At 40.1% G+C, this 23,249-nt stretch overlaps 2 protein-coding genes across 7 annotated transcripts in view; one reads left to right on the top strand and one right to left on the bottom strand.

Annotated features, from left to right (window-relative positions):
• cenpp (centromere protein P) overlaps positions 1-23,249 on the top strand; it is a 348,725-nt gene that overhangs the window by 198,608 nt on the left and 126,868 nt on the right. The gene's annotated exons all lie outside the window — the stretch shown is intronic.
• The window catches only part of aspn (asporin (LRR class 1)), a 41,047-nt gene that overhangs the window by 2,278 nt on the left and 15,520 nt on the right, over positions 1-23,249 (bottom strand). For both annotated transcript variants that reach the window (XM_087994219.1, XM_087994220.1), the window contains exons 4-7: positions 20,371-20,584; positions 13,593-13,706; positions 10,271-10,364; positions 4,777-4,915 (exon numbers count right to left, since the gene is read on the bottom strand). In XM_087994219.1, the coding sequence (XP_087850345.1) occupies positions 4,777-4,915; positions 10,271-10,364; positions 13,593-13,706; positions 20,371-20,584 (561 nt within the window). The remainder of the gene's footprint in view (positions 1-4,776; positions 4,916-10,270; positions 10,365-13,592; positions 13,707-20,370; positions 20,585-23,249) is intronic.

Genomic DNA, 23,249 nt, shown 5'->3' with positions numbered 1-23,249 from the left:
GCGATAGAAGAAGAGATATGTAATCAGATTATTGAAAGACATGAAAATAACAGGTTTGTTGAGGTGAATGATTTTAATTTTCCCCATAATGACTGGGATCCCTTAGTGTTGGGAGTTTGGATGGGGAGCATTTTGTTAGGTGTGTCCAGGAGAGTTTTTTGAAATAATATTTGGACAGTGCAATGATGGAGGGAAATACCACTATGGACCTGGTATTTAGAAATGAGCCCAGACAGGTGATCCAAGCTTCAGTGGGGGAGCATATTGAGAATAGTGATCATAATTCTGTAAATTTTCAGATACTTATGGGTAAGGACAAGACTGGACCTTCGATGAAGCTGTTAAACTGGGGGAAGGCCAGCTATAACCGAAATAGAGAATGTGGTTTGAGAGGGGATGTTTGAGGGGAAATCTACATCCGACATGTGGGATTCTTTTAAGGACCAGTTGGTTAGGGTGCATGACAGGCGTGTTCCTGTGAAAATGAAAGACAGGAATGGCAGAATTTGGGAACCTTGGATGACAGGGGTAATTATCAGCTCAGTCAAAATAAAAGGAAACATACCTAAGGTGTAAGCAACTAAAAACAGACAAAATCCTTGAAGAATATAGAAAAAGTAGGAAGGAGCTCACATGGGGAATTCGGAAGGCTGAAAGGGGCTATGAAATGTCCTTGGCCAGAAGGATTAAGGAGAATTCCATGATATTTTATACATACCAGAAACACAAACATACATTGCTGGAAAAGTTCAGCAGGTCTGTCAGCATCTGTGAAAAGAAATCAAATTAATGTTTTGGATCCAGTGACCCTTCAGAACAGTTCTGAGGAAGAGTCACTGGAACTGACACGTTAGCTCTGATTTCTCTCCATAGAGCTGCCAGACCTGCTGAGCTTCTCCAGCAATTTCTGTTTTTGTTTCTGATTTCAGCAGTTCTTTCGGGTTTCATTTTATACATATATTAGGAGTATGAGGATGGCTAAGGAAAAGGTAAGCCCACTAAAGGATATGGGAGGGAGGTTACATGTGGAGCCAGAGGAAATGGGTGAGATCCTTAATGTGTATTACATTGGTATTCACCAAAGAGAGGGACATGAGGGATTTTGAGGTTTGCAAAAGGTGTGTGAATAGTCTTGGGTAGGTCAACATATTGAAGAAAGAAGTGTTGGTGGCTTGAAATACATCAAGGTAGACAAGTCCCTATGGCCAGATGGAATCTATTCCTGGATAGTGTGAGAGGCAAGGGGGGAAATACGTGGATCCTTATTAGATATCATTGCATTCCTTTTAGCCTCAGGTGAGGTTCTAGAGGACTGGAGAATGGCCCATGTTGTTCTTTGTTTAAGAGGAGTTATTCCGGGTAATTACAGACCAGTGAGCCTGACGTCAGTGGTGGGAAGCTGTTGAAGAAGGTAATGAAAGATAGGGTTTATTCACTAGGAGAAAGTGAGGACTGCAGGTGCAGGAGATCAGAGCCAAAGAGTGTGGTGCTGAAATCCCAGGAGCAGGAGAGTCGACATTTCGAACATAAGCCCTTCATTAGGAATGAGGGGTGGCCCAAGAGATCTGAGAGATAAATGTGAGGGGGTTTGGAGCTGGGTGGAAGCTGGCTGGAATGGTAGATGAAGGTGGGGGTGAAAGTGATAGGCCTCCAGCGTATCTCCTCCACTTCCTGCACCTCCTCCTTTGAACCTCTAATCGCAACGAGGACAGAAACTGCCACCCCACTAACCTCCAGATACATCACATCATTCTCCGCCAATTCCTCCACCTACAAAGAGACCCCACCACCATGGATGTATTTCCTTCCCCAACCCTATCTGCTTTCTGGAGAGACTATTCCCTCCGCAACTCCCTTTGTTAGGTCCACGCCCCCCACCAACCCACTCTACAGTCTCGACACCTTCCCCTGCCACTGCATGTAGTGCAAAACCTGCACCCACACCTCCTCCCTCACCTCCATCCACAAAGGCCTCAAAGGATCCTTCCACATCCGACAGAAATTTACCTGTACCTCCACACACATCATCTGCTGTATCCGTTGCTGTCGATGTGGGCTCCTCTACATTGGGGAGACAGGATGCCAATTTGCAGAACATTTCAGAGAACATTTCTGGGACACATGCACTCAACAACCTTACTACCCTGTGGCCATACACTTTAACACCCCCTCCCACTCTGCCAAGGACATGCAAGTCCTGGGCCTCCTCCACTACAAACTCTAGCCACCCGATGCCTGGAGGAAGAATGCCTCATCTTCCACCTTGGGACCCTCCAACCACACGGGATATACGTGGATGTCACCAGTTTACTCATTTGCCCTTCCCCCACCTTATCCCAGATCTAACTTTCCGACTGGGCATCACCCTCTTGAACTGTCCTACCTGTCCTTCTTTCTTCCTACATATCCGATCCACCTCCTCTCCAACATATCACCTTCATCCCCACCTTCATCTACCTATCTCATTCCCAGCTACCTTCCACCCAGCCCCCTCTCATTTATCTCTCAGCCCCCTTGAGCCACCCCTCATTCCTGATGAAGAGCTTATGCTCAAAACATCGACTCTCCTGCTCCTCAGATGCTGCCTGATCAGCTGTGCTTTTCTAGCACCACACTCTGACATAGGATTTATTTACATTTGGAAAAACTTGACTTGTTAGTAATAGGCAGCATGGGTTTGTGCACGGAAAGTCATGAGGGAAGCACAGTGGATTTTTTTTTAATATGGACTTTATTAAAGCTTCTGATAAGGTATCTCATGGCAGGCTGGTGCAGAAGGTAGAGTCTCATGAGATCCAGGGTGAGCTGGCTAGATGGATTCAAAACTGGCTCAGTCATAGAAGACAGAGAATAGAGGTTGAAGGGTGTTTCTATGGAATGGAGATCAGTAAGTAGTGATGTTCCGCTGGATTGTTGTTTATAATATATATATATATAATATATAATCTGAAGGAATATTTAGGTGGTCTGCTTAGTAAATTTGTGGATGACACCAAACTTGGTGGAGTTGCAGATAATGAGGAGAATTGTCAAAGGATACAGCAGGGTATAGATAGATTGCAGTTTTGGACAGAGAAACGGAGTGCAATCCAGATAAATGAGAGATAATGCCTTTTTGGAAGATCAAATGAGGTGTGAATTATACAATAAATGGCAGAACCCTTAGAAGCATTGACATGCAGAAGGATCCGGGGCTTACAGATCCCTGAAAATGGCAACACATGTGGATAATGTGGTCAAGAAAGCATACAATGTGCTTACCTTCATTGGCCAGGGCATCAAATATAAAAGTCGGCAAGTTATGTTACAGCTGTGCAAATCTTTAGTTAGGCCACATTTGGAATATTGCATGCATTTCTGGTTGTCACATTATCAGAAGGACGTGGATGCTTTGGAGAGGGTGCAGACAAGGTTTACCAGGATGTTGCCTAGTTTGAAGGAGTTGGGTAAACTCAGATTGTTTTCACTGGAAAGGCAGATGCTGAGTCGCAACATGATAGAGCAAAATTATGAGTGACATAGATAGGATAGCGAGAGGCTTTTTCCCTGGTTGGAAAGGTCAACTACAAGAGGCCACAGATTCACTGTGAGAAGGGGAAAGTTCTTCACCTAGAGGGTAGTGGATGCCTGGAACATACTGCTGATGGAGGTGGCATGTTAGCACATTTAAGGCATATCTTGATAGACACGTGATTAGGAAGCAAATAGAGGGTTAGAAACCACGCATAGGCAATAAGTAGCAGGTCTAAATAAGAATTACAATCAGTGCAGGCTTAGTGGACCAAAGGATCTGTTCCTGTGCTATATTGTGTTCTTGATGCTTACTTTGAGTTTCCCATTTCTGTGTCCTCTGTTTCCAAACATCTCAGGTGACAGAAGCATCAAGGACATGAACGTATGAGATGCTTCAAAAAACTGATTTAACATATAACCAGAATACTAAACTGTAGTCCAAATACTTAGATCAGCAGAAAGAAACATCATCTCTCAAAATGAACTCAAGTCAGTCTTGGATGAGATTAACAACAACAAAAGATAATCTGCAGATACTTATGAACTCGCTAGTATCTCACCATGTTGGATGAGGACTTTGGTGAGGCTACTTTTAGAATACTGCATTCAGTTCTGGTCTCCCTGCTATAGGAAAGATGTTACTAAACTTGAAGGATTCAAAAAAAGATTTACAAGGATGCTGCGGGATTTGAGGATTTGAGCTATTGGAAGAGGCTGAATAGGCTGGGGCTTTTTCCCTGAAGTATCAGTGGCTGAGGGTGACCATGTAGAGGTTTAAAAAACTGTGAGGGGCATTAGTGATTATCCAAGGTCATTTTCCAGTTGTAGTGGTGTATAAAACTGGAAGGCATAGGTTTAAGGTGAAAGGAAAAAGATTGAAAAGGGACCTGAGGGGCAACTTTTTCATGCAGAGGGTGGTGCGTTTGTGGAATGAACCACCAGAGGAGGTGATCGAGGTGGGTACGATTACAATGTTTATAAGACATCTGAATGAGTATATGAATAGAAAGAGTTATTGGGTGATATGGGCCAAATGCTGGCAAATGGGACAAGATCAGTTCAGAATATCAAGTCAGCATGGCTGAGTTGGACCAAAGGGTCTGTTTCCATGCTGTATAACTAAATGAATATGACTCTATGACTGAGATTATTGGTTGTTTCATTTGCTGTTTATTCTGTTTTTTTACAAAATGCTTCAGTTGTTGTACAAAAGCAGGTAAATAGAATTAAAGTAATAAATCAAAGGAACAATTTGTTATTTACCTGCAAATGCATCAGTTTCTTTATATCAGCAGGAACATGCTTAACTTTGTTGTTTTCCAAATGAAGCTGTCTTAATTTAGGAAGAAATGATAAACTTCCATTTTCAATCTCTTTAATTTGGTTGTAGGACAAGTCCAATCTGTAACATGAAAAGGAAGTGACTCTATATTCAGTACATGGGACATGCATTTCATAAAGTGTTTTATTCATTGCCTTATTACTAAGTCATACACTTTATACTTCTGTAGCTAGGTTAAGCCTGTTGGTGATGCTGTATCAGAAAATTTTAATTTCAAAGGTGTCATTACTTAACCTTTCACAAACTCAGCCTGGTGTCTGACAGAAGTAAACTATTTTATTTATTGATTTCAGCCTTCACCCTCTCGGTGGCACTGTTACAATGTAATAAGAACATAAGAAATTGGAACAGCAGCTTTTTTGGCCATTTGGCCCCTCCATCCTGCTTTGCCATTCAATATGATTATGGCTGAACCATTACTCCTAATATTCACTTTCTTGCATTTTCCCTGTAGCCCCGACTGACCAAAAATCTATTTTATCCTTAAACATATATAACGATTCTGTTCTCGCAGCACTCTGTGAGAAGAAATTCCTCTTCCACTCAGGCTTAAATTGGTGCTTCTTCATTCTGAGACTGTTGTCTTATATTCTCCATTGAAGGTAAACATCTCTTAGCATCTTTCACAGGATATGAGTGTCACTGGCCAGACTATCATTTACTGCCCATCCCTCAATGCCCAGAGGATAGTTTTAGAGTTAACCACATTGTTGTAAGCCAGGAGAAAGTGAGGACTGCAGATGCTGGAGACCAGAGTTGAAAAATGTGGTGCTGGAAAAACACAGCAGGCCAGGCAGCATCCGAGGAGCAGGAGAATCGCGTTTTGGGCATAAGCCTTTCCTGAAGAAGGGCTTATGCCCGAAACGTTGATTCTCCTGCTCCTCGGATGCTGCCTGGTTTGTTGTAAACCAGACCAGGTAAAGATGGCAGTTTCCTTTCCTCAGGAAATTAGCGAACCAGGTGGGTTTATCCACCAATCAGCAATGGTTTCATGGTTATCATTGGATTCTTAATTTCAGACATTTATTGAATTCGGGTTCCATCAATCCTGATTTCCAGAACATTGCCGGGGTCTCACAATTAATAGTCCAGTAATAATACCACTCGTCCATCACCTCCCCTGTCCAAGCCTCTGAAGAATCATGCAGGTTTCAATGAGATCACCTCTCATTCTTCTAAACAGTGGGTAGAGTCCCAACATGTTTAGCCTTTGCTGAAGACAATTCCCCTTTACTAGTGAACCTTCTTGGAAAGATAAATAATATCTTTCCTTAAACAAAGGGACCAAAACTGTTCACAATACTCCAGATATAGTCTCACTAAAATCTTGTAGATTTGCAGAGAGATTTCCCCACTGTTACACTCCAAACTCATTGAAAAACTGGTCAACATTCCATTAGCCTTCCTGATTATAAGCAGTACCTGTGTGCTAGCTTTCTCTGTTGCATGCCCAAGTACCACAAATTCCTTTGTGTTGCAGCTTTCTGCAGTTTTACTCAATTTAAATAATATTCTGTTCTTTTGTTCTTCCTTCCAAACTGAACAGCTTCATGTTTTCCCACATCATCTCTTTTCAACCAGATTTTTGTGGGCTATCTTACTGTGCCTCCTGAAAACTCTTACATGATACATCTACGAATTACATAAGAACATAAGAACTGGAAGTGGAAGCTGGGAATTCAGCCCCTCAAACCTGATCCACCATTCACTACAATCATGGCTGATCTCTTCTCTTGGCTTCAACTCCACTTTCCTGCCTGCTCTTCAGAACTCTTCAATATTACTAATTAAAAATCTGTCCATTTCCTCCTCAATGCTCTGGAATCCACCACACTCTGGGGGAGTGAATTACGCTGATTCACACCCCTTTGAGATTAGTCGTTTCTTCTCATCTCTGTTCTACATTTGCTATCCTTTATCGTGAAACCTTGACCCTTCAGTCTAAATTACCCCATAATAGAAAACAGCCTCTCGATGTCGACATTGCCAATAAATTTAGATCTCCTATCATTCTTCTAAACGCTAGGGTTACAGGCCTCAACTGATCAATCTCTCTTCATTAGACAAAAAGTTTATCTCTCTACTTTTATCTATCCATTCACTGCATAAGCTTTGTTGAATTTGTGAAACATCACTTACATTTTTATGAACTATGAAGTCAGACAAATTAATTTGTTTTCATCTTTTTCAGTCTTGTATGTAATTTATTTTCCAGTTAAAATATTTAGAGATGTTTTGTGCCCGTTAAGGCTAGAAATGTCAGACCTGAGAAGTGAATATTCTTTTGCACAATACTCAATATTTTAGATAAAAGCAAAATATTGCAGATGTTGGAAATGCTAAACAAAAGCAGTCTTTCTCTCTCCACAGTTGCTGCCACATCTGCTGACTTTCCTCAGCATTTCTTGTGTTTGTCTCACTTCATTAGAGTTATTTGTACTTATTTCAATTTTCCATTTTCCAAACTGGCAAATTTATTTTGTGTTGTATTTTGTGGACAATTTTGTTTTCTAAGCTTAAGAATTCAATATTAATTTCTTCAATTCATCCCAATTATAGCATTTGTAACTTCGTCAGAGCTTGCTGTTACAAAGCAATAAATTGACAACAATTTCTGAACTCCACACGCATGCAGTTACATTTGAAAGTTAGGAACATTTTCCTCTGTAAGCTTTGTGGAACTGATATAAAATTATTTGGCATTCACTGAGGAGCTCTTGTATAAAGCTGATATATGTATATATTATATAGCCCCCAAATATCAGAAACCCCAGAAAATGTTAGGCTTACCATTCAATTGGAAATGACTTATTTTTAAATGGTGTGTTCCGCCTTAATAGCTGCCATACAACCTTTAACCATTGAAACGCTATACAAATATGAAGTCTCATCCTTTCAGATTTAAAATAATGTGGATTTAATTAATTGTAAACATAGAACAGTACAGGCCCTTTGGCCCTTGATGTTATGCTGAAATTTAACCGACTTTAAGATGAAACTAACCTACATAACCTTCGCTTTACTATCATCCATGTGCCTATCCAAGAGTCGCTTAAATGTCCCTATATATCTGACTCCACTACCACTGCCGGCAGTGCATTCCACACAGCCACCATTCTCTGAGTAAAGAACCCACTTCTGACATCACCCCGAAACCTTCCTCCAATCACCTTAAAATCATGCCCCCTCGTGATAGCCATTTCTACCCTGGGAAAAAAAATCTCTGGCTATCCACTCTATCAATGCCTCTCATCATCTTGTATACCTCTGTGAAGTCACCTCTCATCCTTCTTCTCTCCAATGAGAAAAGCCCCTAGCTCCCTCAAACTTTCTTCATAAGACAGGCCCTCCAGTCCAGGCAGCATCCTGGTATATCTCCTCAGCACCCTCTCTAAAGCTTCCACATCCTTCCTATAATGAGGCAACCAGAACTGAACACATTATTCCAAGTGTAGTCCAACCAGGGCTTTATAGAACTGCAGCATAACCTCACAATTCTTAAACTCAATCCCCCAGCTAATGAAAGCCAACCCACCATATGTCTTAACAACCATATCAACTTGGATGAAAGACTTTGAGGAAACTATGGACATGGACCCCAACATCCCTCTGTTCCTCCACACTGCCAAGAATCCTGCCTTTAACCCTGTAATCTGCATTCAAATTTGACCTTCCAAAATGAATCATTTCACACTATTCACAACACCACCAATTTTTGTATCATCAGCAAACTTACTCATCCACCCTTCTACTTCCTCATCCAAGTCATTTTTAAAATTCACAAAGAGCAGAGGTCCCAGAATAGCTCCTTTCAGAACACCACTGATCACCAAGCTCCAGGCTGAATACTTTCCGTCTACTACCACCCTCTGTCTTCTATGATACAGTCAATTCTGTATCCAGACAGCCAAATTTCCCAGTATCCCATGCCTCCTTATTTTCTGAATGAGCCTACCATGGGGAACCTTATCAAACCCCTTGCTAAAATCCCTATGCACTACATCCAGTGCTCTACCTTCATCAGCGCGTTTTGTCATATCCTCAAAGAATTCACTAAGGCTTGTGAGGCATGACCTGCCCCTCACAAAGCCATGCTGACTATCTCCAATCAAACTATGCTTTTCCAAATAATCATAAATCCCGTCTCTCAGAATTTTGTTCAATAATTTGCCCATCACCGATCTAAAACTGACTGGTCTGTAATTCCCAGGGTTATTCCTATTCCCTTTCTTGAACAAAGGAATAACATTTGCCACACCCCAATCATCTGGTGCCAATCCCAGTGGACAGTGAGGACGCAAAGACCATCGCCAAAGGTGCAGCAATGTCTTTCCTCACTTCGTGTAATAACCTTGTTTATATCCCATCTGGCCAGTGTTTTAAGACTTCTAAAAAAATTTCTTCTGAGCTGTTTTATCTCTTGAACCCTTCTTTGCTTCCTGTACATGATTTTGAATTGAATTACAAATTACACCTAGAGATCATCATGCTTAAACTTGCCTACATACTTCTGCTAAGCTTTTGCACTGCAATTTGTGGTAATTAAAAGGTTAGAACATGATCAGGGTCTGTGGGAACAGCGAAAACAAGATTGTGTCAATTAATGAGATTAAAGAATCCTTAATGTGGTCCAAACCATACTACTTGCATTCCCTGGTTGAGCAGCATGGTTTGTACCTCATTAAAGATTGTTTAATCTCATTAAACAATACACTATTGTTTTCCCTGTTCTCAGACACTGAATCGTGGAGATCGCAACTGGTCAAACAGCATCCATGGAGAGAGAGCAAGCTAACATTTTGAGCCTCGATGACTCTTCGTCAGAGCTGAAGTGAAGTGTGGAGGGGACAGCATTTATGTTATAGTTTGGGAGTGGGGAAACACTGGGAGATAGTGGGTGAAGGCACCAATGAAGAAAAGATAATGATAGTTCAGCTTAAGTGATCTAATCACTTAAGATCAGTGTCCCCTGTTCCCTCTGCACTTTACTTTAGCTCTGATGAAGAGTCATCGAGACTCAAAACATTAGCTTGCTCTCTCTCCATGGATGCTGTCTGGCCCGCTGTGATTTCCAGCATTTATTGTTTTCAGTACAAATTCCAGCATCTGCAGTAATTTGTTCATAGACCCTGAATCATGTTCTAATCTTTTAATTACCACAAATTGCACTGCAAAAGCTTACCGGAAGTATGCAGACAAGTTTAAGCATGATGAACTGCAGGTATAGTTTGTTCACTGCTGACTGCAATTTCTGGGCCATTGTGCTTAATCCATACTGCTTTCCATTCTCTTCCTTCTCTAGTTAAGTTGGTTGTCTGGTTTTCTTTTTCATTTCTCAGATCGCAAATACATTCAAAATGACATCTCAAATGAATTAGCATCACATTTGATTTTATTTAAAAGAAAACCCATTACCTGCGCAAATCTTTGTATCGCCTAAAATCCTCTAGTTCCAGTGATACAATCTTATTGTGATCAAGGTACAGCTCATGCAATTTGGATGGTAAATCTGAGAGGATAAATTAAGGATAATTAGTATAAATAATCTCAGATATAGTTGGTCAAGTGTAAATAATTTCATAACACTTTTGACATCAAACAGAGGTAAGGCATAACTTTGAAGTGAAAGCATTGAAATGTGTCTTCATCAGAGATTTTTTGAAAGGGTGCATGGTCATTCAATAGCTCAAGTTCTCTGATGAGCTACTTGTATTGAAAAGTATGTCACTTTTGGATACCATACCTAAAGTACAATCTGTGTTTTAAAAGGTTCTGTGATGGAATTAGCAGAAAACTAGACTAGTTTGAGATGACACCAAGTAAACTTTGTTTAAAGTTTGTACTTGGAGGAAAACAAGTGACATCTTTATACAGTTGAAGAGGATGGAGAAATATACATTCATGTTAAACTGTTTATTGATCATTCTCCAATTCTCATTAAGTAAAAACAACTTGATAGAATAAAAAATATAGAGCTCTCAATTTTCAAGATATTCAGTCAGGCTTCCAAAGTGAAGTAAGTTATATGCCAGCCTGTGATATTTTTTAGGAGTTGAAGTACAAAATAAATATTTCTGTGTCATAATGTTTGTGTCTCACCATTAATTATCTAATGCCCAGTGAAAGGGAGTGGAAGTACAGATTGTTAAGAGTATGCAGATGAAAATACTTTGAACATAATTCAAGAAAAAGTTTTATTCTTCCCATATCCCTCCAAACCCCTCCTATTCATATATCCATCCAGATGCTTTTTAAATGTTGCAATTGTACCAGCCTCCACCATTTCCTTTGGCAGCTCATTCCATACATGTACCATCCTCTGTGTAAAAAGGTTGCCCGTTAGGTCTCTTTTCTATCTTTCCCCTCTCACCTTAAACCTATGCCCTATAGTTCTGGATTCCCCCACCCCAGGGAAAACACTTTGTCTATTTATCCTATCCATGCCCCTCATGATTTTATAAATCTCTATAAGGTCACCCTTCAGCCTCCGATGCTCCAGGGAAGACAGCCCTAGCCTATTCAACCTCTGCCTCTGATTCTATGACGCTAGATGTAAAAACTCTAATGGCTTTGGGTGACTTCTGTAATGAAATTAGTAGAGAACTAGCCTAGTTTGAGGTCACGCCAAGTAAACTGTATTTAAAATTGATATTTGGAGGGAAACAAGTAGCATCTTTGTGGTTGAAGAGGATGGAGGGATATATATTCATGTTCTACTATTGGGATTACATACCTTTCTTGGATACTTGTCGCAGATATAACATCTGTTATGAAGTAATTGTACATTAACTCAAACTGGAATATTTCATGTGAACAAACCTATTTTTTTAAAAATCCCATTGGAGAAGAACATATAATTTACTGTTTCATAGCCAAAAAATGTTTTGCTTTTGCCTCTTTGGCATAGAGTTCCTGAAATGGATGTTGGTTTTTCTTTGACCGGCTAAGGTGTTGGATGAGCTATCAAATATTATAAATTTAATAAATTTGTTAATTTGTAAACTAGCCACAGGTTAAGCTGCCAGACTTCTGCAATTAAATAAATAGTTTTCTCAAGACTTCATAAAGAAAAAAGTACTTACATTTTTGTAGCGCTTTCCACTGCCACCAGATGTCTCAAAGTACTTTGCAGCCAATGTAGTTGTTTTAAAGTATAGTCACCATTGTAATGTAGGAAATGTGGCTGCAAAATCCCTCAAGCAGCAATGTGCAAATGATCTAGTCGTCTGCATTTTTATCATGTTGATGGAGTGATAATTGTTCACGATACAGCGATAACTCCTCTACTCTTTTATGAAATTATGCCCAGATCTTTTACACCATTTGATCAGGCAGAGAGGGCCTCCATTTAATGGTTCATCCCAAAGCTGGCACCTTCCTAAATACTGCATTGGGTGTTAAATTAGTTTCCGCTGCTTTCGCCCTGCATTGAAACTTAAACTCACTCACAACTTGAGAGGGGAGTATGTAGCTAACTGAGCGACAGTTGATAGAATGTACCATCCATATCAGCCTCATCTGCATGTAACACTGAAGCAGTTGGATTTTTTCCCTTTCACATTAGAATTTACACCTATTTTACATCTTTATCCAGCATTTAGTCGAAGCAAAGGTTACAAGAAATGTTACAAAAACGTTGGAGATCACAGCAAACAAAAAAACACTGCAGATGCTGGATTCCAAAATAGCCAGGCAGGAGGATGGAAGAACTCAGCATCAGGAGGTGCAGAAGTCGACGTTCAGGGTGTAACCCTTCTTCAGGACTGGGGGGATGAGTGTGGGAGGAGCTGCAGATAAAGAGGGTGGGGGGGGGGTGGGGGAACAGGGTGGTGAAGTGGGGATAGGTGAAGACAGGTAGAGGGTACAACCTGGTGGGTCAGTGGGAGGAGTGAATCCGGTAGGTGGCAGGGAGCAGTGAAAGGGGAGAGAGGCTGGCAAGGGAGTCGCGGGATGGGGAAGGAGGTTATTTGAAATTGGAGTCCTCCAGGTTGTAGGGCTTCCAGGCGGTCAGGCAGCATTCATGAAAAGTAAACAAGCTAATGTTTCAAGACTACATGACTCTTCATTAGAGTTGAAGATCTCCAGCATTTTTTTTTTCAATATGTTATCAACTCCTTCAGTTCTGAAGAAGTCATACCAGCCTCAAAATGATAATTCAGTTTCTCTCCCAACAAATGCTGCCAGACATTTTCAGTTTCTCCAGCATTCTCTGTTTTTTGAAGATTTGCATTGTCTGATTTGCCTAACTTTTCCCCTACGATCCACTTTCCACTGTTGCATCATTTTAAGTGATTTATTGGTGATATGTGTAATTTTAGTTGCTGGATTACTCTCTGTTGCAATGAATTGATCAAAATGAAAGTCTCATTTGTTAATATTTGCAAATTACTGAAATACATAATTTTGGAGATCGTCACAAGACAAAGGTACAGTTTCTGGATACAGAAAGCCATTTAGAAACAGCTGAAACTTTGTCCTTTTGGCTTGTGGTATTAGTTAAAAAAAGACCTCAGTTGGCTGAGTTTACTTTGGAAGACCCTCCTTCTCAACCTGTCCCCTTGCCTGAGGTGTGCTGATCTTCAGGTTAAACCCCCATCTAATGAGAGAGCAGCCCTTTGGTCTGATAAGACCTTTACCTTTACTTTTAAAAGAAACTTGATTTAACCCTTTGAAACCCTACCTGCACATTGCTGCATAAAATATACAAATACTAAATAAAATAATCGAATCAACTTACTCTTGGGAACCGAAGTTAAATTTGCCTGTGAAATTCGTACATAAATCAGTCTCAATAGCCCATCAAAAGCATCGGGTTCCATGCCAGTTGTATCAAGTGGATTTCCACTCATTTCTGCAATTCAAAGTATTTGTTATTAACAGTTTGTGCCTTCATACATAATCATTGCTTTTCATGACATATTTGAAAGATTCTCATATCCCTCGAAATCCTCTGATTCATATGCCCATCCAGATGCCTTCCAAATGTTGTAATTGTACCAGCACCCATTATTTCCTTTGGCAGCTTGTTCCATACACGCACCACACTGTGTGTGAAAAGGTTGCGCCTCAGGTTCCTTCTAAATCTTTCCCCTCTCACCTGAAACCTATACCCTCTAATTTTGGACTCCCCAAGCCTGGGGAAAAGACCTTGGCTGTTCACCTTATCCATGTCCCTCGTTATTTTGTAAACCTCTGCAATGTCACCCCTCAGCCTCCGACGCTCCAGAGAACATAGCCCCAATCTATTCAACTTTGGCAAATGGGACTAGATTAGTTTAGGATATCTGGTCAGCATGGACAAGTTAGACCAAAGGGTTTGTTACGATGCTCTATGACTCTACTCTTAACGACTTAATTTCCATAGCTGGCCACACGCTGAAGGGGGATATCAGGAATTTGGTAGGATGCAGAAAACATTTACGATAACCAAAGCAGGGATTAAATAACTTCAGTTACATGATAGCTGAGACGAAGATGGAGTTAAGGAGCGATTTGGTAGAGGTATTGAATATTATTAATGGTTTTGTAGAATATTTAAGGAGAAATGTTTCAGCAGTTGAAGTAGCGAAATCAGGGAATACAGGTGAAAGGTAATTTCGAAAAGAACTAAATGCCATTAATACTTTCTTTCAAAAGTTTTGGTAACTTTATAGAGGTTTATAAAATCATGAGGGGCATGGATAGGGTAAATAAACAAGGTATTTTCCTCGGGCTGGGGGAGTCTAGAACTAGAGAGAATAGGTTTAGGGTGAGTGGAAAGATTTTAAAGGGACCTAAAGGGCAACTTTTTCATGCAGAGGGTAGTGCGTGTATAGAATGAACTGCCCAAGGAAGTGTTGGAGACTGATACAATGATGACATTTAAAAGGCATCTGGATGGATATATGAATAGGAAAGGTTTAGAGGGATATGGAGCAAGTACTGGTAAATGGGACTAGATTAATTTAGGGTATCTGGTTGCCAAGGACAAGTTGGATGGAAGGGTCTGTTTCCTCTATAAGTCATTGTGATCTGGAATGCAATGCCTGATAAATGATATATGCAGAATCAGTAATCATTTTCAAAGGAAATTGAATAAATACTTGAAGATGAAAGAATTGCAGAGCAGTGCCAAAGTGGAAGGGGAATGCAATGAATTGGATAGCTCTTTTAAAAACACTGGCACAGACCTGAAGAACAAATGGCTCCCTTTTATATGTTTTTAACACTCTGTACTTTGTTATGAAGTGGAATTTAATCACCCTATCTAGAGATGAGTTTGGAGGTAAGGGTTAACACTTGATTACACATAAAAATGCCTCACAAGAAAATTTCATAATGGTTTTCCAAAGAATTGTGAAACGTTATGATAAAATCGATAGGTGGAAATTGTTTCCACTGGCAAGAAGGTTGTTAACCAAAAGGCACGGAAGTCAGGGAATTGGCAAAAGAAACAAAGGGGAGATGGAGAGAAATAGTTCTGCGATTCTGAGTTGATATGACTTTGAATATATTACCTGAACACCGATTCTCGATTGAAATTTTTAAAACTGAGTTAGATATATACTTTAATGGAAACTGTGCCACAGATATGAGGAAACAGCCAGAGATTTGGGAGTAACAGGCATAACTCTTTCAGAGGCATTTCAGCATGTTAGAATGGTGGAATCTTACAGACTATAATGAAGTCAGTGAGATTGTTTTATTACTAATTGTTCAGCAGATGGTACTAACACAAGAGTTATTTGCAATCAATACGGAACATTAAAACGGACAAATAATTAAATGGGCTCTAATGAACATGAGGGGTGCATGGTCTCCTTCTGTGTTGTCAATCATCCTGTGTTTAAATAATGTGAAATCGTCAAAGGCAACATAATGAGATAATGGGAAGATTTAAGCAAGTTAATTTAAGAGCGTTCCTTTGAAGAAAGTTAAGACAGATATAACATCATAGAAAAAATTTCTGAGTTCAAATCCAATAAAAAAAAGTATCATATGAACTTAGTGAACTCAATAAATGGTATACCCGACAGGAGGCAATAGCCTAGTGGTATTATCGCTGGACTGTTACTCCAGACATCCAGGTAATGTTCAGGGGATCAGGGTTTGAATGGTGGAATTTAGATTCAATAAATATCTGAAATTAAGATGACCATGTATCCTTTGTCGATTGTCAGAAAAGCCCATCTTGTTCACTAATGTTCTTTAGGAAATGAAACTGCTATCCTTACCTAGTCTGGCCTACATTGTGACCCCAGTCCTACAGAAATATGGTTGACTCTTAACTGACCTATGGGTGATTAAGAAATGTTGGCTTAGCCAGTGATACATTTGTACCGTGAATGAATACAAAAAACAGCAACCTACCACTGAACTTAGAAAGAAGCATGAGCTGAATCCACCTTTAGTTCTGGGTAGCATGTGAAAATATAATTAGGATATTAAGTATTTTTCTCTTTTTATGTGTTCATTTTCATCATTTCCGCTGATAGGTGAAATTTAGCAAGGCTTAGAGATAGAAAAATATCCTCTCTACAGAAATGTAATTATAAAGTAAAACAAATACATTATTTGTAAAAAGGAACATTTCTTGGACAGATATTACATTGATTACTTACCCAACCAGATATAGACAGGTTGAGTGAGGAGGCAAAATTTATTAGATAAAATATAACATGAGCAAATTTATCCATTTTGGCTGGAAGAATAGGAAAAAAAAGTGTGCTGTTTAAATGGAGAGAGGTTGTTGAACAAGCTGGTACAGAGGGATATAGGTGTCCTGTACATGGATCACAAAATTGATATGCAGGTACAACAATTGATTAGGAAGGGAAATGAAACATTGTCATTTACTGAAAGGGAAGTGGGATACAAAGGTAGGGAAGTTTACTGTTGCCGTATAGGTCCTTGGTGAATCTGCATCTATAGTCCTTATTTGAAACAAATATATAATTACTTTAGGAGCAGTTAAGAGAAGATTCACTCAACTTTTTCCTGTGAAGAACAGTTTATCTTATGAAACAAAGGGAAACAGGTTAGGACTATACCCATTGAAGTTTAGAAGAAAGAGGTGGCCTTATTAAACATATAAGACCTTGAGGGAACGAGATAGAGGAGATAACTAGAACATGTTTTCTCTTCTGGGGGAATCTAAAACAAGAGAACGTAGGTTAAGGGCAGGACATCACCGTTTTAAGAACAGAGATGAAGAGAAACCTTTTCTTTCAAAAGATCTTTAACATATGGAATATTTATCCCCAGATGGGAGTGGAGACTGGGTCTTGAAATTTATTCTGGACTGTGACAGATAGTCAAGGGTTTTTGAGTGCAAGCAGGAAACTGGAACCAAAACTACAACCAGGTCAACAATGAACTGGCTGAGTGATAGAACAGTCATAAAGAACCAAATGCCTTCTCCTGTTTTTAAGTCTTATGAGCCTCTGAGAACTGGAGGTTTAATTTATAAGCAAAAGTTCCTTTAAGGTATGCAGTCCTACTTAAGATTTATACTGCTTCTCTACTAAGGTCAGGATTTTAACCCCAAGACTGAATATCAGGATCCCTAATGAGAATATACATGAGATGGGCTAGAATTTGTAAACTCTAGTTCTTGTCTTGAACCCACTGTATCACAATTAGGATCCTTGAAATTTTATTGTAGTAAATCATGCAATCAACAGGCATCCACTACAAGCAGTGGGAAAACAGAAATGGTGTGAGCTGGACTCTGTGAAAGCTGAGAATGGGATGCTGCACAACAGACTGAGAACAGGGCTGCTGCATGGTAACTTGGGAGCTGGGCACTGTGCGGCAGGCTGGGAACAGTGTGCAGCATGGCACGCTGGGAATGAGGTTGCTGTGTGGCAGACTGGGCGCGGGGCTGTTGCATAGCAGGCTATGAGTGGGTGTTGGTCAGAGCATTGAGTATAGGAGTTGGGAGGTCATGTTGCGGCTTTACAGGAGATTAGTTAGGCTACTTTTGGAATATTGCATCCAAATCTGGTCTCCTTCCTATCAGAATGATGTTGTGAAACTTGAAAGGGTTCAGACAACATTTACAGAGTTGAAGGATTTAACCTATGGGGAGAGGCTGAATAGGCTGGGGCTGTTTTCCCTGGAGCATTGGATGCTGAGGGATGACCTTATAGAGGTTTTTAAAATCATGAGGGACATGGATAGGGTAAATAGACAAGGTCTTTTCCCTAGGGTGGATAGTTCAGAATTAGAGGAATAGGCTAAGGGTGAGAGAGTCAAAATTTAAAAGGATCCAAAGGGGCAACTTTTTCATGCAGAGGGTGGTATGTAAATGGAATGAGCTTGAAGAGAAAGTGGTGGAGGTTGGTACAATTACAACATTTAAAATGCATCTGGATGGGTATATAAATAGGAAGGGTTTGGAGGGATATGGACAAAATGGTAGCAAATGGGACGAGATTAGGTTGGGCTATCTCGTGGGCATGGACGAATTGGATGAAGGGTCTGTTTCCAAGCTGTACATTTTTTTGCACACCATATCATAGTGTGCAGATGACATGAAACTTGGAGAATGAGACAAACTCAAATGATTCTTGCATGACCTGACCTGTCTTTCGCCACTGTCTGGCAGTCACTAATTCTCTCCTTGCATACCCATAAACTGCAGAGGAAACCACAACTATAAATTTGTGCTATTGATAAAAATGAAGCTCCAAAACCTGGATCTTGAGCTGACAATATCTAACGTATGTGGTTGTACAGGACATGTGAACCACCTGGTTTCCATGTGGAACAGAATGTGTACCCACTGTTTTACTCCATTTCCTTTGTCATGCCTCTGTTTTGCAAAGGATTAGATTTACTTGTCAATCAGCTAATTCTCCTGTCGCTGGCTAGGTGTTCAATAGGAAACTGTTCTGGAGGAAGGGTGACTGAAATGTTGTTGTTTAACTCTAACAGTCTAAACATATCAGCTAAAATGAAAGATCTCTTTAGTTATACTCTTCCCCCATTATTCAATTTTTATTTAGTCCCTGTATCAGCTGAAATAATATTTAACTCAAAAATTAATTATCAAATTGGCTTCATAGAGTCATAGAGATGTACAGCATGGAAACAGACCCTTCAGTCCAACCTGTCCACGCCGACCAGCTATCCCAACCCAATCTAGTCCCACCTGCCAGCACCCGGCCCATATCCCTCCAAACCCTTCCTATTCATATACCCATCTAAATGTCTCTTAAATGTTGCAATTGTACCAGCCTCCACTACATCCTCTGGCAGCTCATTCCATACACGTAACACCCTCTGCGTGAAAAAGTTGCCCCTTAAGTCTCTTTTATATCTTTCCCCTCTCACCCTAAACCTATGCCCTCAAGTTCTGGACTCCCCGACCCCAGGGAAAAGGCTTTGTCTATTTATCCTATCCATGCCCCTCATAATTTTGTAAACCTCTAGAAGGTCACCCCTCAGCCTTCGACCCTCCAGGGAAAACAGCCCCAGCTTGTTCAGCCTCTCCCTGAAGCTCAGATCCTCCAACCCTGGCAACATCCTTGTAAATCTTTTCTGAACCCTTTCAAGTTTCAAAACATCTTTCTGATAGGAAGGAGACCAGATTTGCATGCAATATTCCAACAGTGGCCTAACCAATGTCCTGTACATCTGCAACATGACCTCCCAACTCCTGTACTCAATACTCTGACCAATAAAGGAAAGCATACCAAACGCCTTCTCCACTATCCTATCTACCTGCGACTCCACTTTCAAGGAACTATAAACCTGCACTCCAAGGTCTTTTTGTTCAGCAACAGTTCCCAGGACCTTACTAATAAGTGTAAAAGTCCTGCTGTAATTTGCTTTTCTAAAATTCAGCACCTCACATTTAGCTAAATTAAACTCCAACTGCCACTCCTCAACCCATTGGCCCATCTCATCAAGATCCCGTTGTACTCTGAGGTAACCTTCTTCGCTGTCCATGACACCTCTAATTTTGGTTTCATCTGCAAAATATACTAACTATACCTCCCATGTTCACATCCAGATCATTTATATAAATGTTGAAAAGCAGTGGACCCAGCACCAATCCTTGTGGCACACCACTGGTCACAGGCCTCCAGTCAGGTTCCATGCATACTGAGGTCTGGATCATTAATATATAACACAAACAGCAAGGGTCAATCTGACAAACTTGTTGAGTATTCTTACATTTTTGTTTTTATTTGATTCCTAGCTTGTGCAGCACTTTTACAGAAAGTACATATGTAAACCTTAAATTATTAGTCTTAACTTTAAGTCCATTTTCCATGCATGAATAGCTAATTTAGTCCAGTGTTTCCAGATGAAAGGTACTGTATTTGATAACCACAGAACCAGATTCCCTCATGGCCAAATGATGTATAGGCCCCATTTGAAAAGTTGTGATCTGTAAATGTACATTCTAACAGCAAAAACAACTGAGATAAAACTGGCATTCATGTATTTAAATGTAGTCAAAGCCAATTTAAAGAGATCACGAGAATGGATTAGTTTTACTAGAGTTTCTGTTTACACAGACTTACCTAAAACGTGTAAAAACTTCATTCCTTTAAAAGATTGCTTTTGTATTTTCTTAATTTTGTTATCATCAATTCTTAGTTCCACAAGAGATTTTGGTAAATGAATTGGAATCTGAGGTAGCAAGTTCCAGGAAAGGTGAAGCAATTTCAAATGTTTCATGGACTGGAATGCCTTTGGATGGATTTTGGTTATCTGATTGTTAATCAGAAAAAGTGCCTAGGTGGGATAAAAGATAAATAGTCTTCATACACAATAAGATTCATTTTATTGTTAGCTACTTGAAAATATTGTGCTAAAACAGTGCTATATCAACAAGATGAATAACTTCGAAACAAATGTAGACTTAATATTATTTCAGTAGTTTTCAACAGCACAGAAACAGATCCTTCAGTCCAACTAGTCTATGTCGACCAAGTTTCCCAAGTTCAGCTCGTCCCACCTGCCTGTGTTTGGCTTATATCCCTCCAAACCTTTCCTATTCATGTACTTATCCAAATGTCTTTCAAATGTTGTAACTGTACTTGCATCCACCACTTCCTCTGGTAGTTTATTCCACATAGGAACCACTCTCTATGTGAAAAAAAAACGTTGCCCCTGATGTCCTTTGTAAAAATTTCTCCTTTTACCTTAAAAATATGCCCTCTAGTTTTGAATTCCCCCACCCTGGGCAAAAGACCCTCACTATTCACCTTATCTATGCCCCTCATGTCTTTATATAACAATGCAATGAATTAACATTTTGGCCGCACACCAACATTTGAATCATTCCTTACTGGACAAGATAAAAAGCCTACTTGTCTCAGTCTTGGGTTAAATCCACAACATCTTCTAACTTTTATAAATAAAGACATATATAGAAGTACTTAATTTGGTGACAAATTTCCCAAAGTGATTGAAAGACCAATAATCTCAATTATTTCAATTGTTTCAGATTTACATTATATGCAATATTTTGTTTTTATATGACTCTCAAGTGATTGATGATTGCTGATACTCATGCTATCTTTACAATTTTAAGTGTATGGAAAAACAGAAGGACCACAATATAACCATTAGGAGTTCATAAAAAGTCAGAGAACCCATTCCAAACTAAAATTAAATAATGGTGACTAAAATAATCTGTTCTCAGAATAGGCAACAAAATCAGGTTTTACTACCTGCTCACTAGAGAAAGAATGAGAATAATATAATACTCAGGGGCGGCACGGTGGCTTAGTGATTAGCACTGCTGCCTCATAGCGCCAGGAACCAGTGTTTGATTCCAGCCTTGTGCGACTGTCTGTGTGGAGTTTGCGCATTCTCCATGTGTCTGCGTGGGCTTCCTCCGGATGCTCCAGTTTCCTCCCACAATCCAAAGACGTGCAGGCTAGATGAATTGGCTGTGTTAAACTCCCCATAATGTTAGCTGTATTAGTCAGGAGTAAATGGAGGGGAATGGGTCTGGGTGGGTTGCTGTTTGGAGTATCGGTGTGGACTTGTTGGGCTGAATGGCCTGTTTCCATACTGTCGGGAATCTAATCTAATCTAAGGCGCCCCTGCCAAATGTCTGTTGAGAGGATAGATCCAAGCTACTGGACTTTTTTTTTGTTGCCTTTACCAAGGTGGTGGGGGTTTGGCATTGTCAACTTATAATAAGGTTGTATTTGCTGCCAACTGCATTGGTACTTCATATTTTATTTAGTTATTGCAAGTGGTTGTTCTGTGAATTTACTCTGACTGTGAAGCACTTCCTTCCTCAATGCCTGATAATTAATTATAATCCCCATGTGGAGATAATGGCGCTGATATTTATTAGAGGTGAACTGGGGATTAGTAGGGATATGGTAGGTAATAGAGAATTGGAACCTCTGGGCGGGAAACCCAGAAGTTGTCTTTTAATTTTCTTATGGAGTTTCATACCTGACAACAAGCTTTCTTGATATGAAAGGGAAAATTCTGAAAACAATTGGGTCTCGCCAAAGTAGCTATTAACAGGTCCAGCCAGTGGTCATGCAGAGTCATAGGTTTGTCCAGCATGGAAACAGACCACCAATTTTGGTGTCATCTGCAAACTTACTGACCTTTCCTCCTATGTTCATAACCTTACAGCCTGGCTCTCTACTTGGTTTATGTTCATGCATGGTACCCAGGAGAGGGAGCATGTGGTGACTGCTGCCACACCTCGGCATTCTATGCCGTGTGAGTACCACAGCAGCTGGTGTGCATTGTCTACCCCTCTCCCAATTTAAATTCAGGAAATTAATTTGATGATTTTATTTGTATTTCAATACCTTATTAAGAGACTATTGCTCATCAATTTGGTTTAATTAGTTAATATAGATATTAATTGACTCAATCGGTCAGTTGAAGGTGAGGCATAAAAATGGGGCATTGCTCAAGAGTCCACACCTTCATCAATATGAATTCAAGTGGCTGGTGGAAAGCAAGACTCGGGTTGCTCAGGTGACCAGAATAGGGGACATGCTAGATGACAGTGGAGTGTGATGAATGATACCATTTGAAGTTTCATGATGTGCATCTGTGGATGTCCAGCTCGTGGCCAGAGCCATCTGCCGTCTTAGAAATGTGGTACTCAGCCTTTGGTAATCAATGATGTCCACATGGTTCAAATATCCTGCGGAGTCCTGTTTGAACTGATGCCCATTAGGACAGAGTTTCACATTATCACTGGCTCTCAAATCTCTGGGAACCCCAACCCCACAGTTTGAACCATTTTACAGAAATTCCCTATTAACTTTCATTCTGTGTGGAGGTGTTTCCCATATGGCAGCTGATGAACTCTCTCCACTCCCTCGCCACCATCAATCATCTGGATAAGTTGTGACATTTCATCCTCCAGTCCATTACTGGAGATGCTAGTGGCGGCTTTCTACAACAGAGT

This window comes from Chiloscyllium plagiosum, unplaced genomic scaffold (assembly GCF_037043375.1).
Source record: "Chiloscyllium plagiosum isolate Xiang-an unplaced genomic scaffold, Cpla_swu_hap1 HiC_scaffold_14, whole genome shotgun sequence".
Lineage (NCBI taxonomy): Eukaryota > Metazoa > Chordata > Chondrichthyes > Orectolobiformes > Hemiscylliidae > Chiloscyllium > Chiloscyllium plagiosum.
Note: the sequence above shows the minus strand (reverse complement) of the source record. Positions and strands in the feature narration are given on the sequence as shown.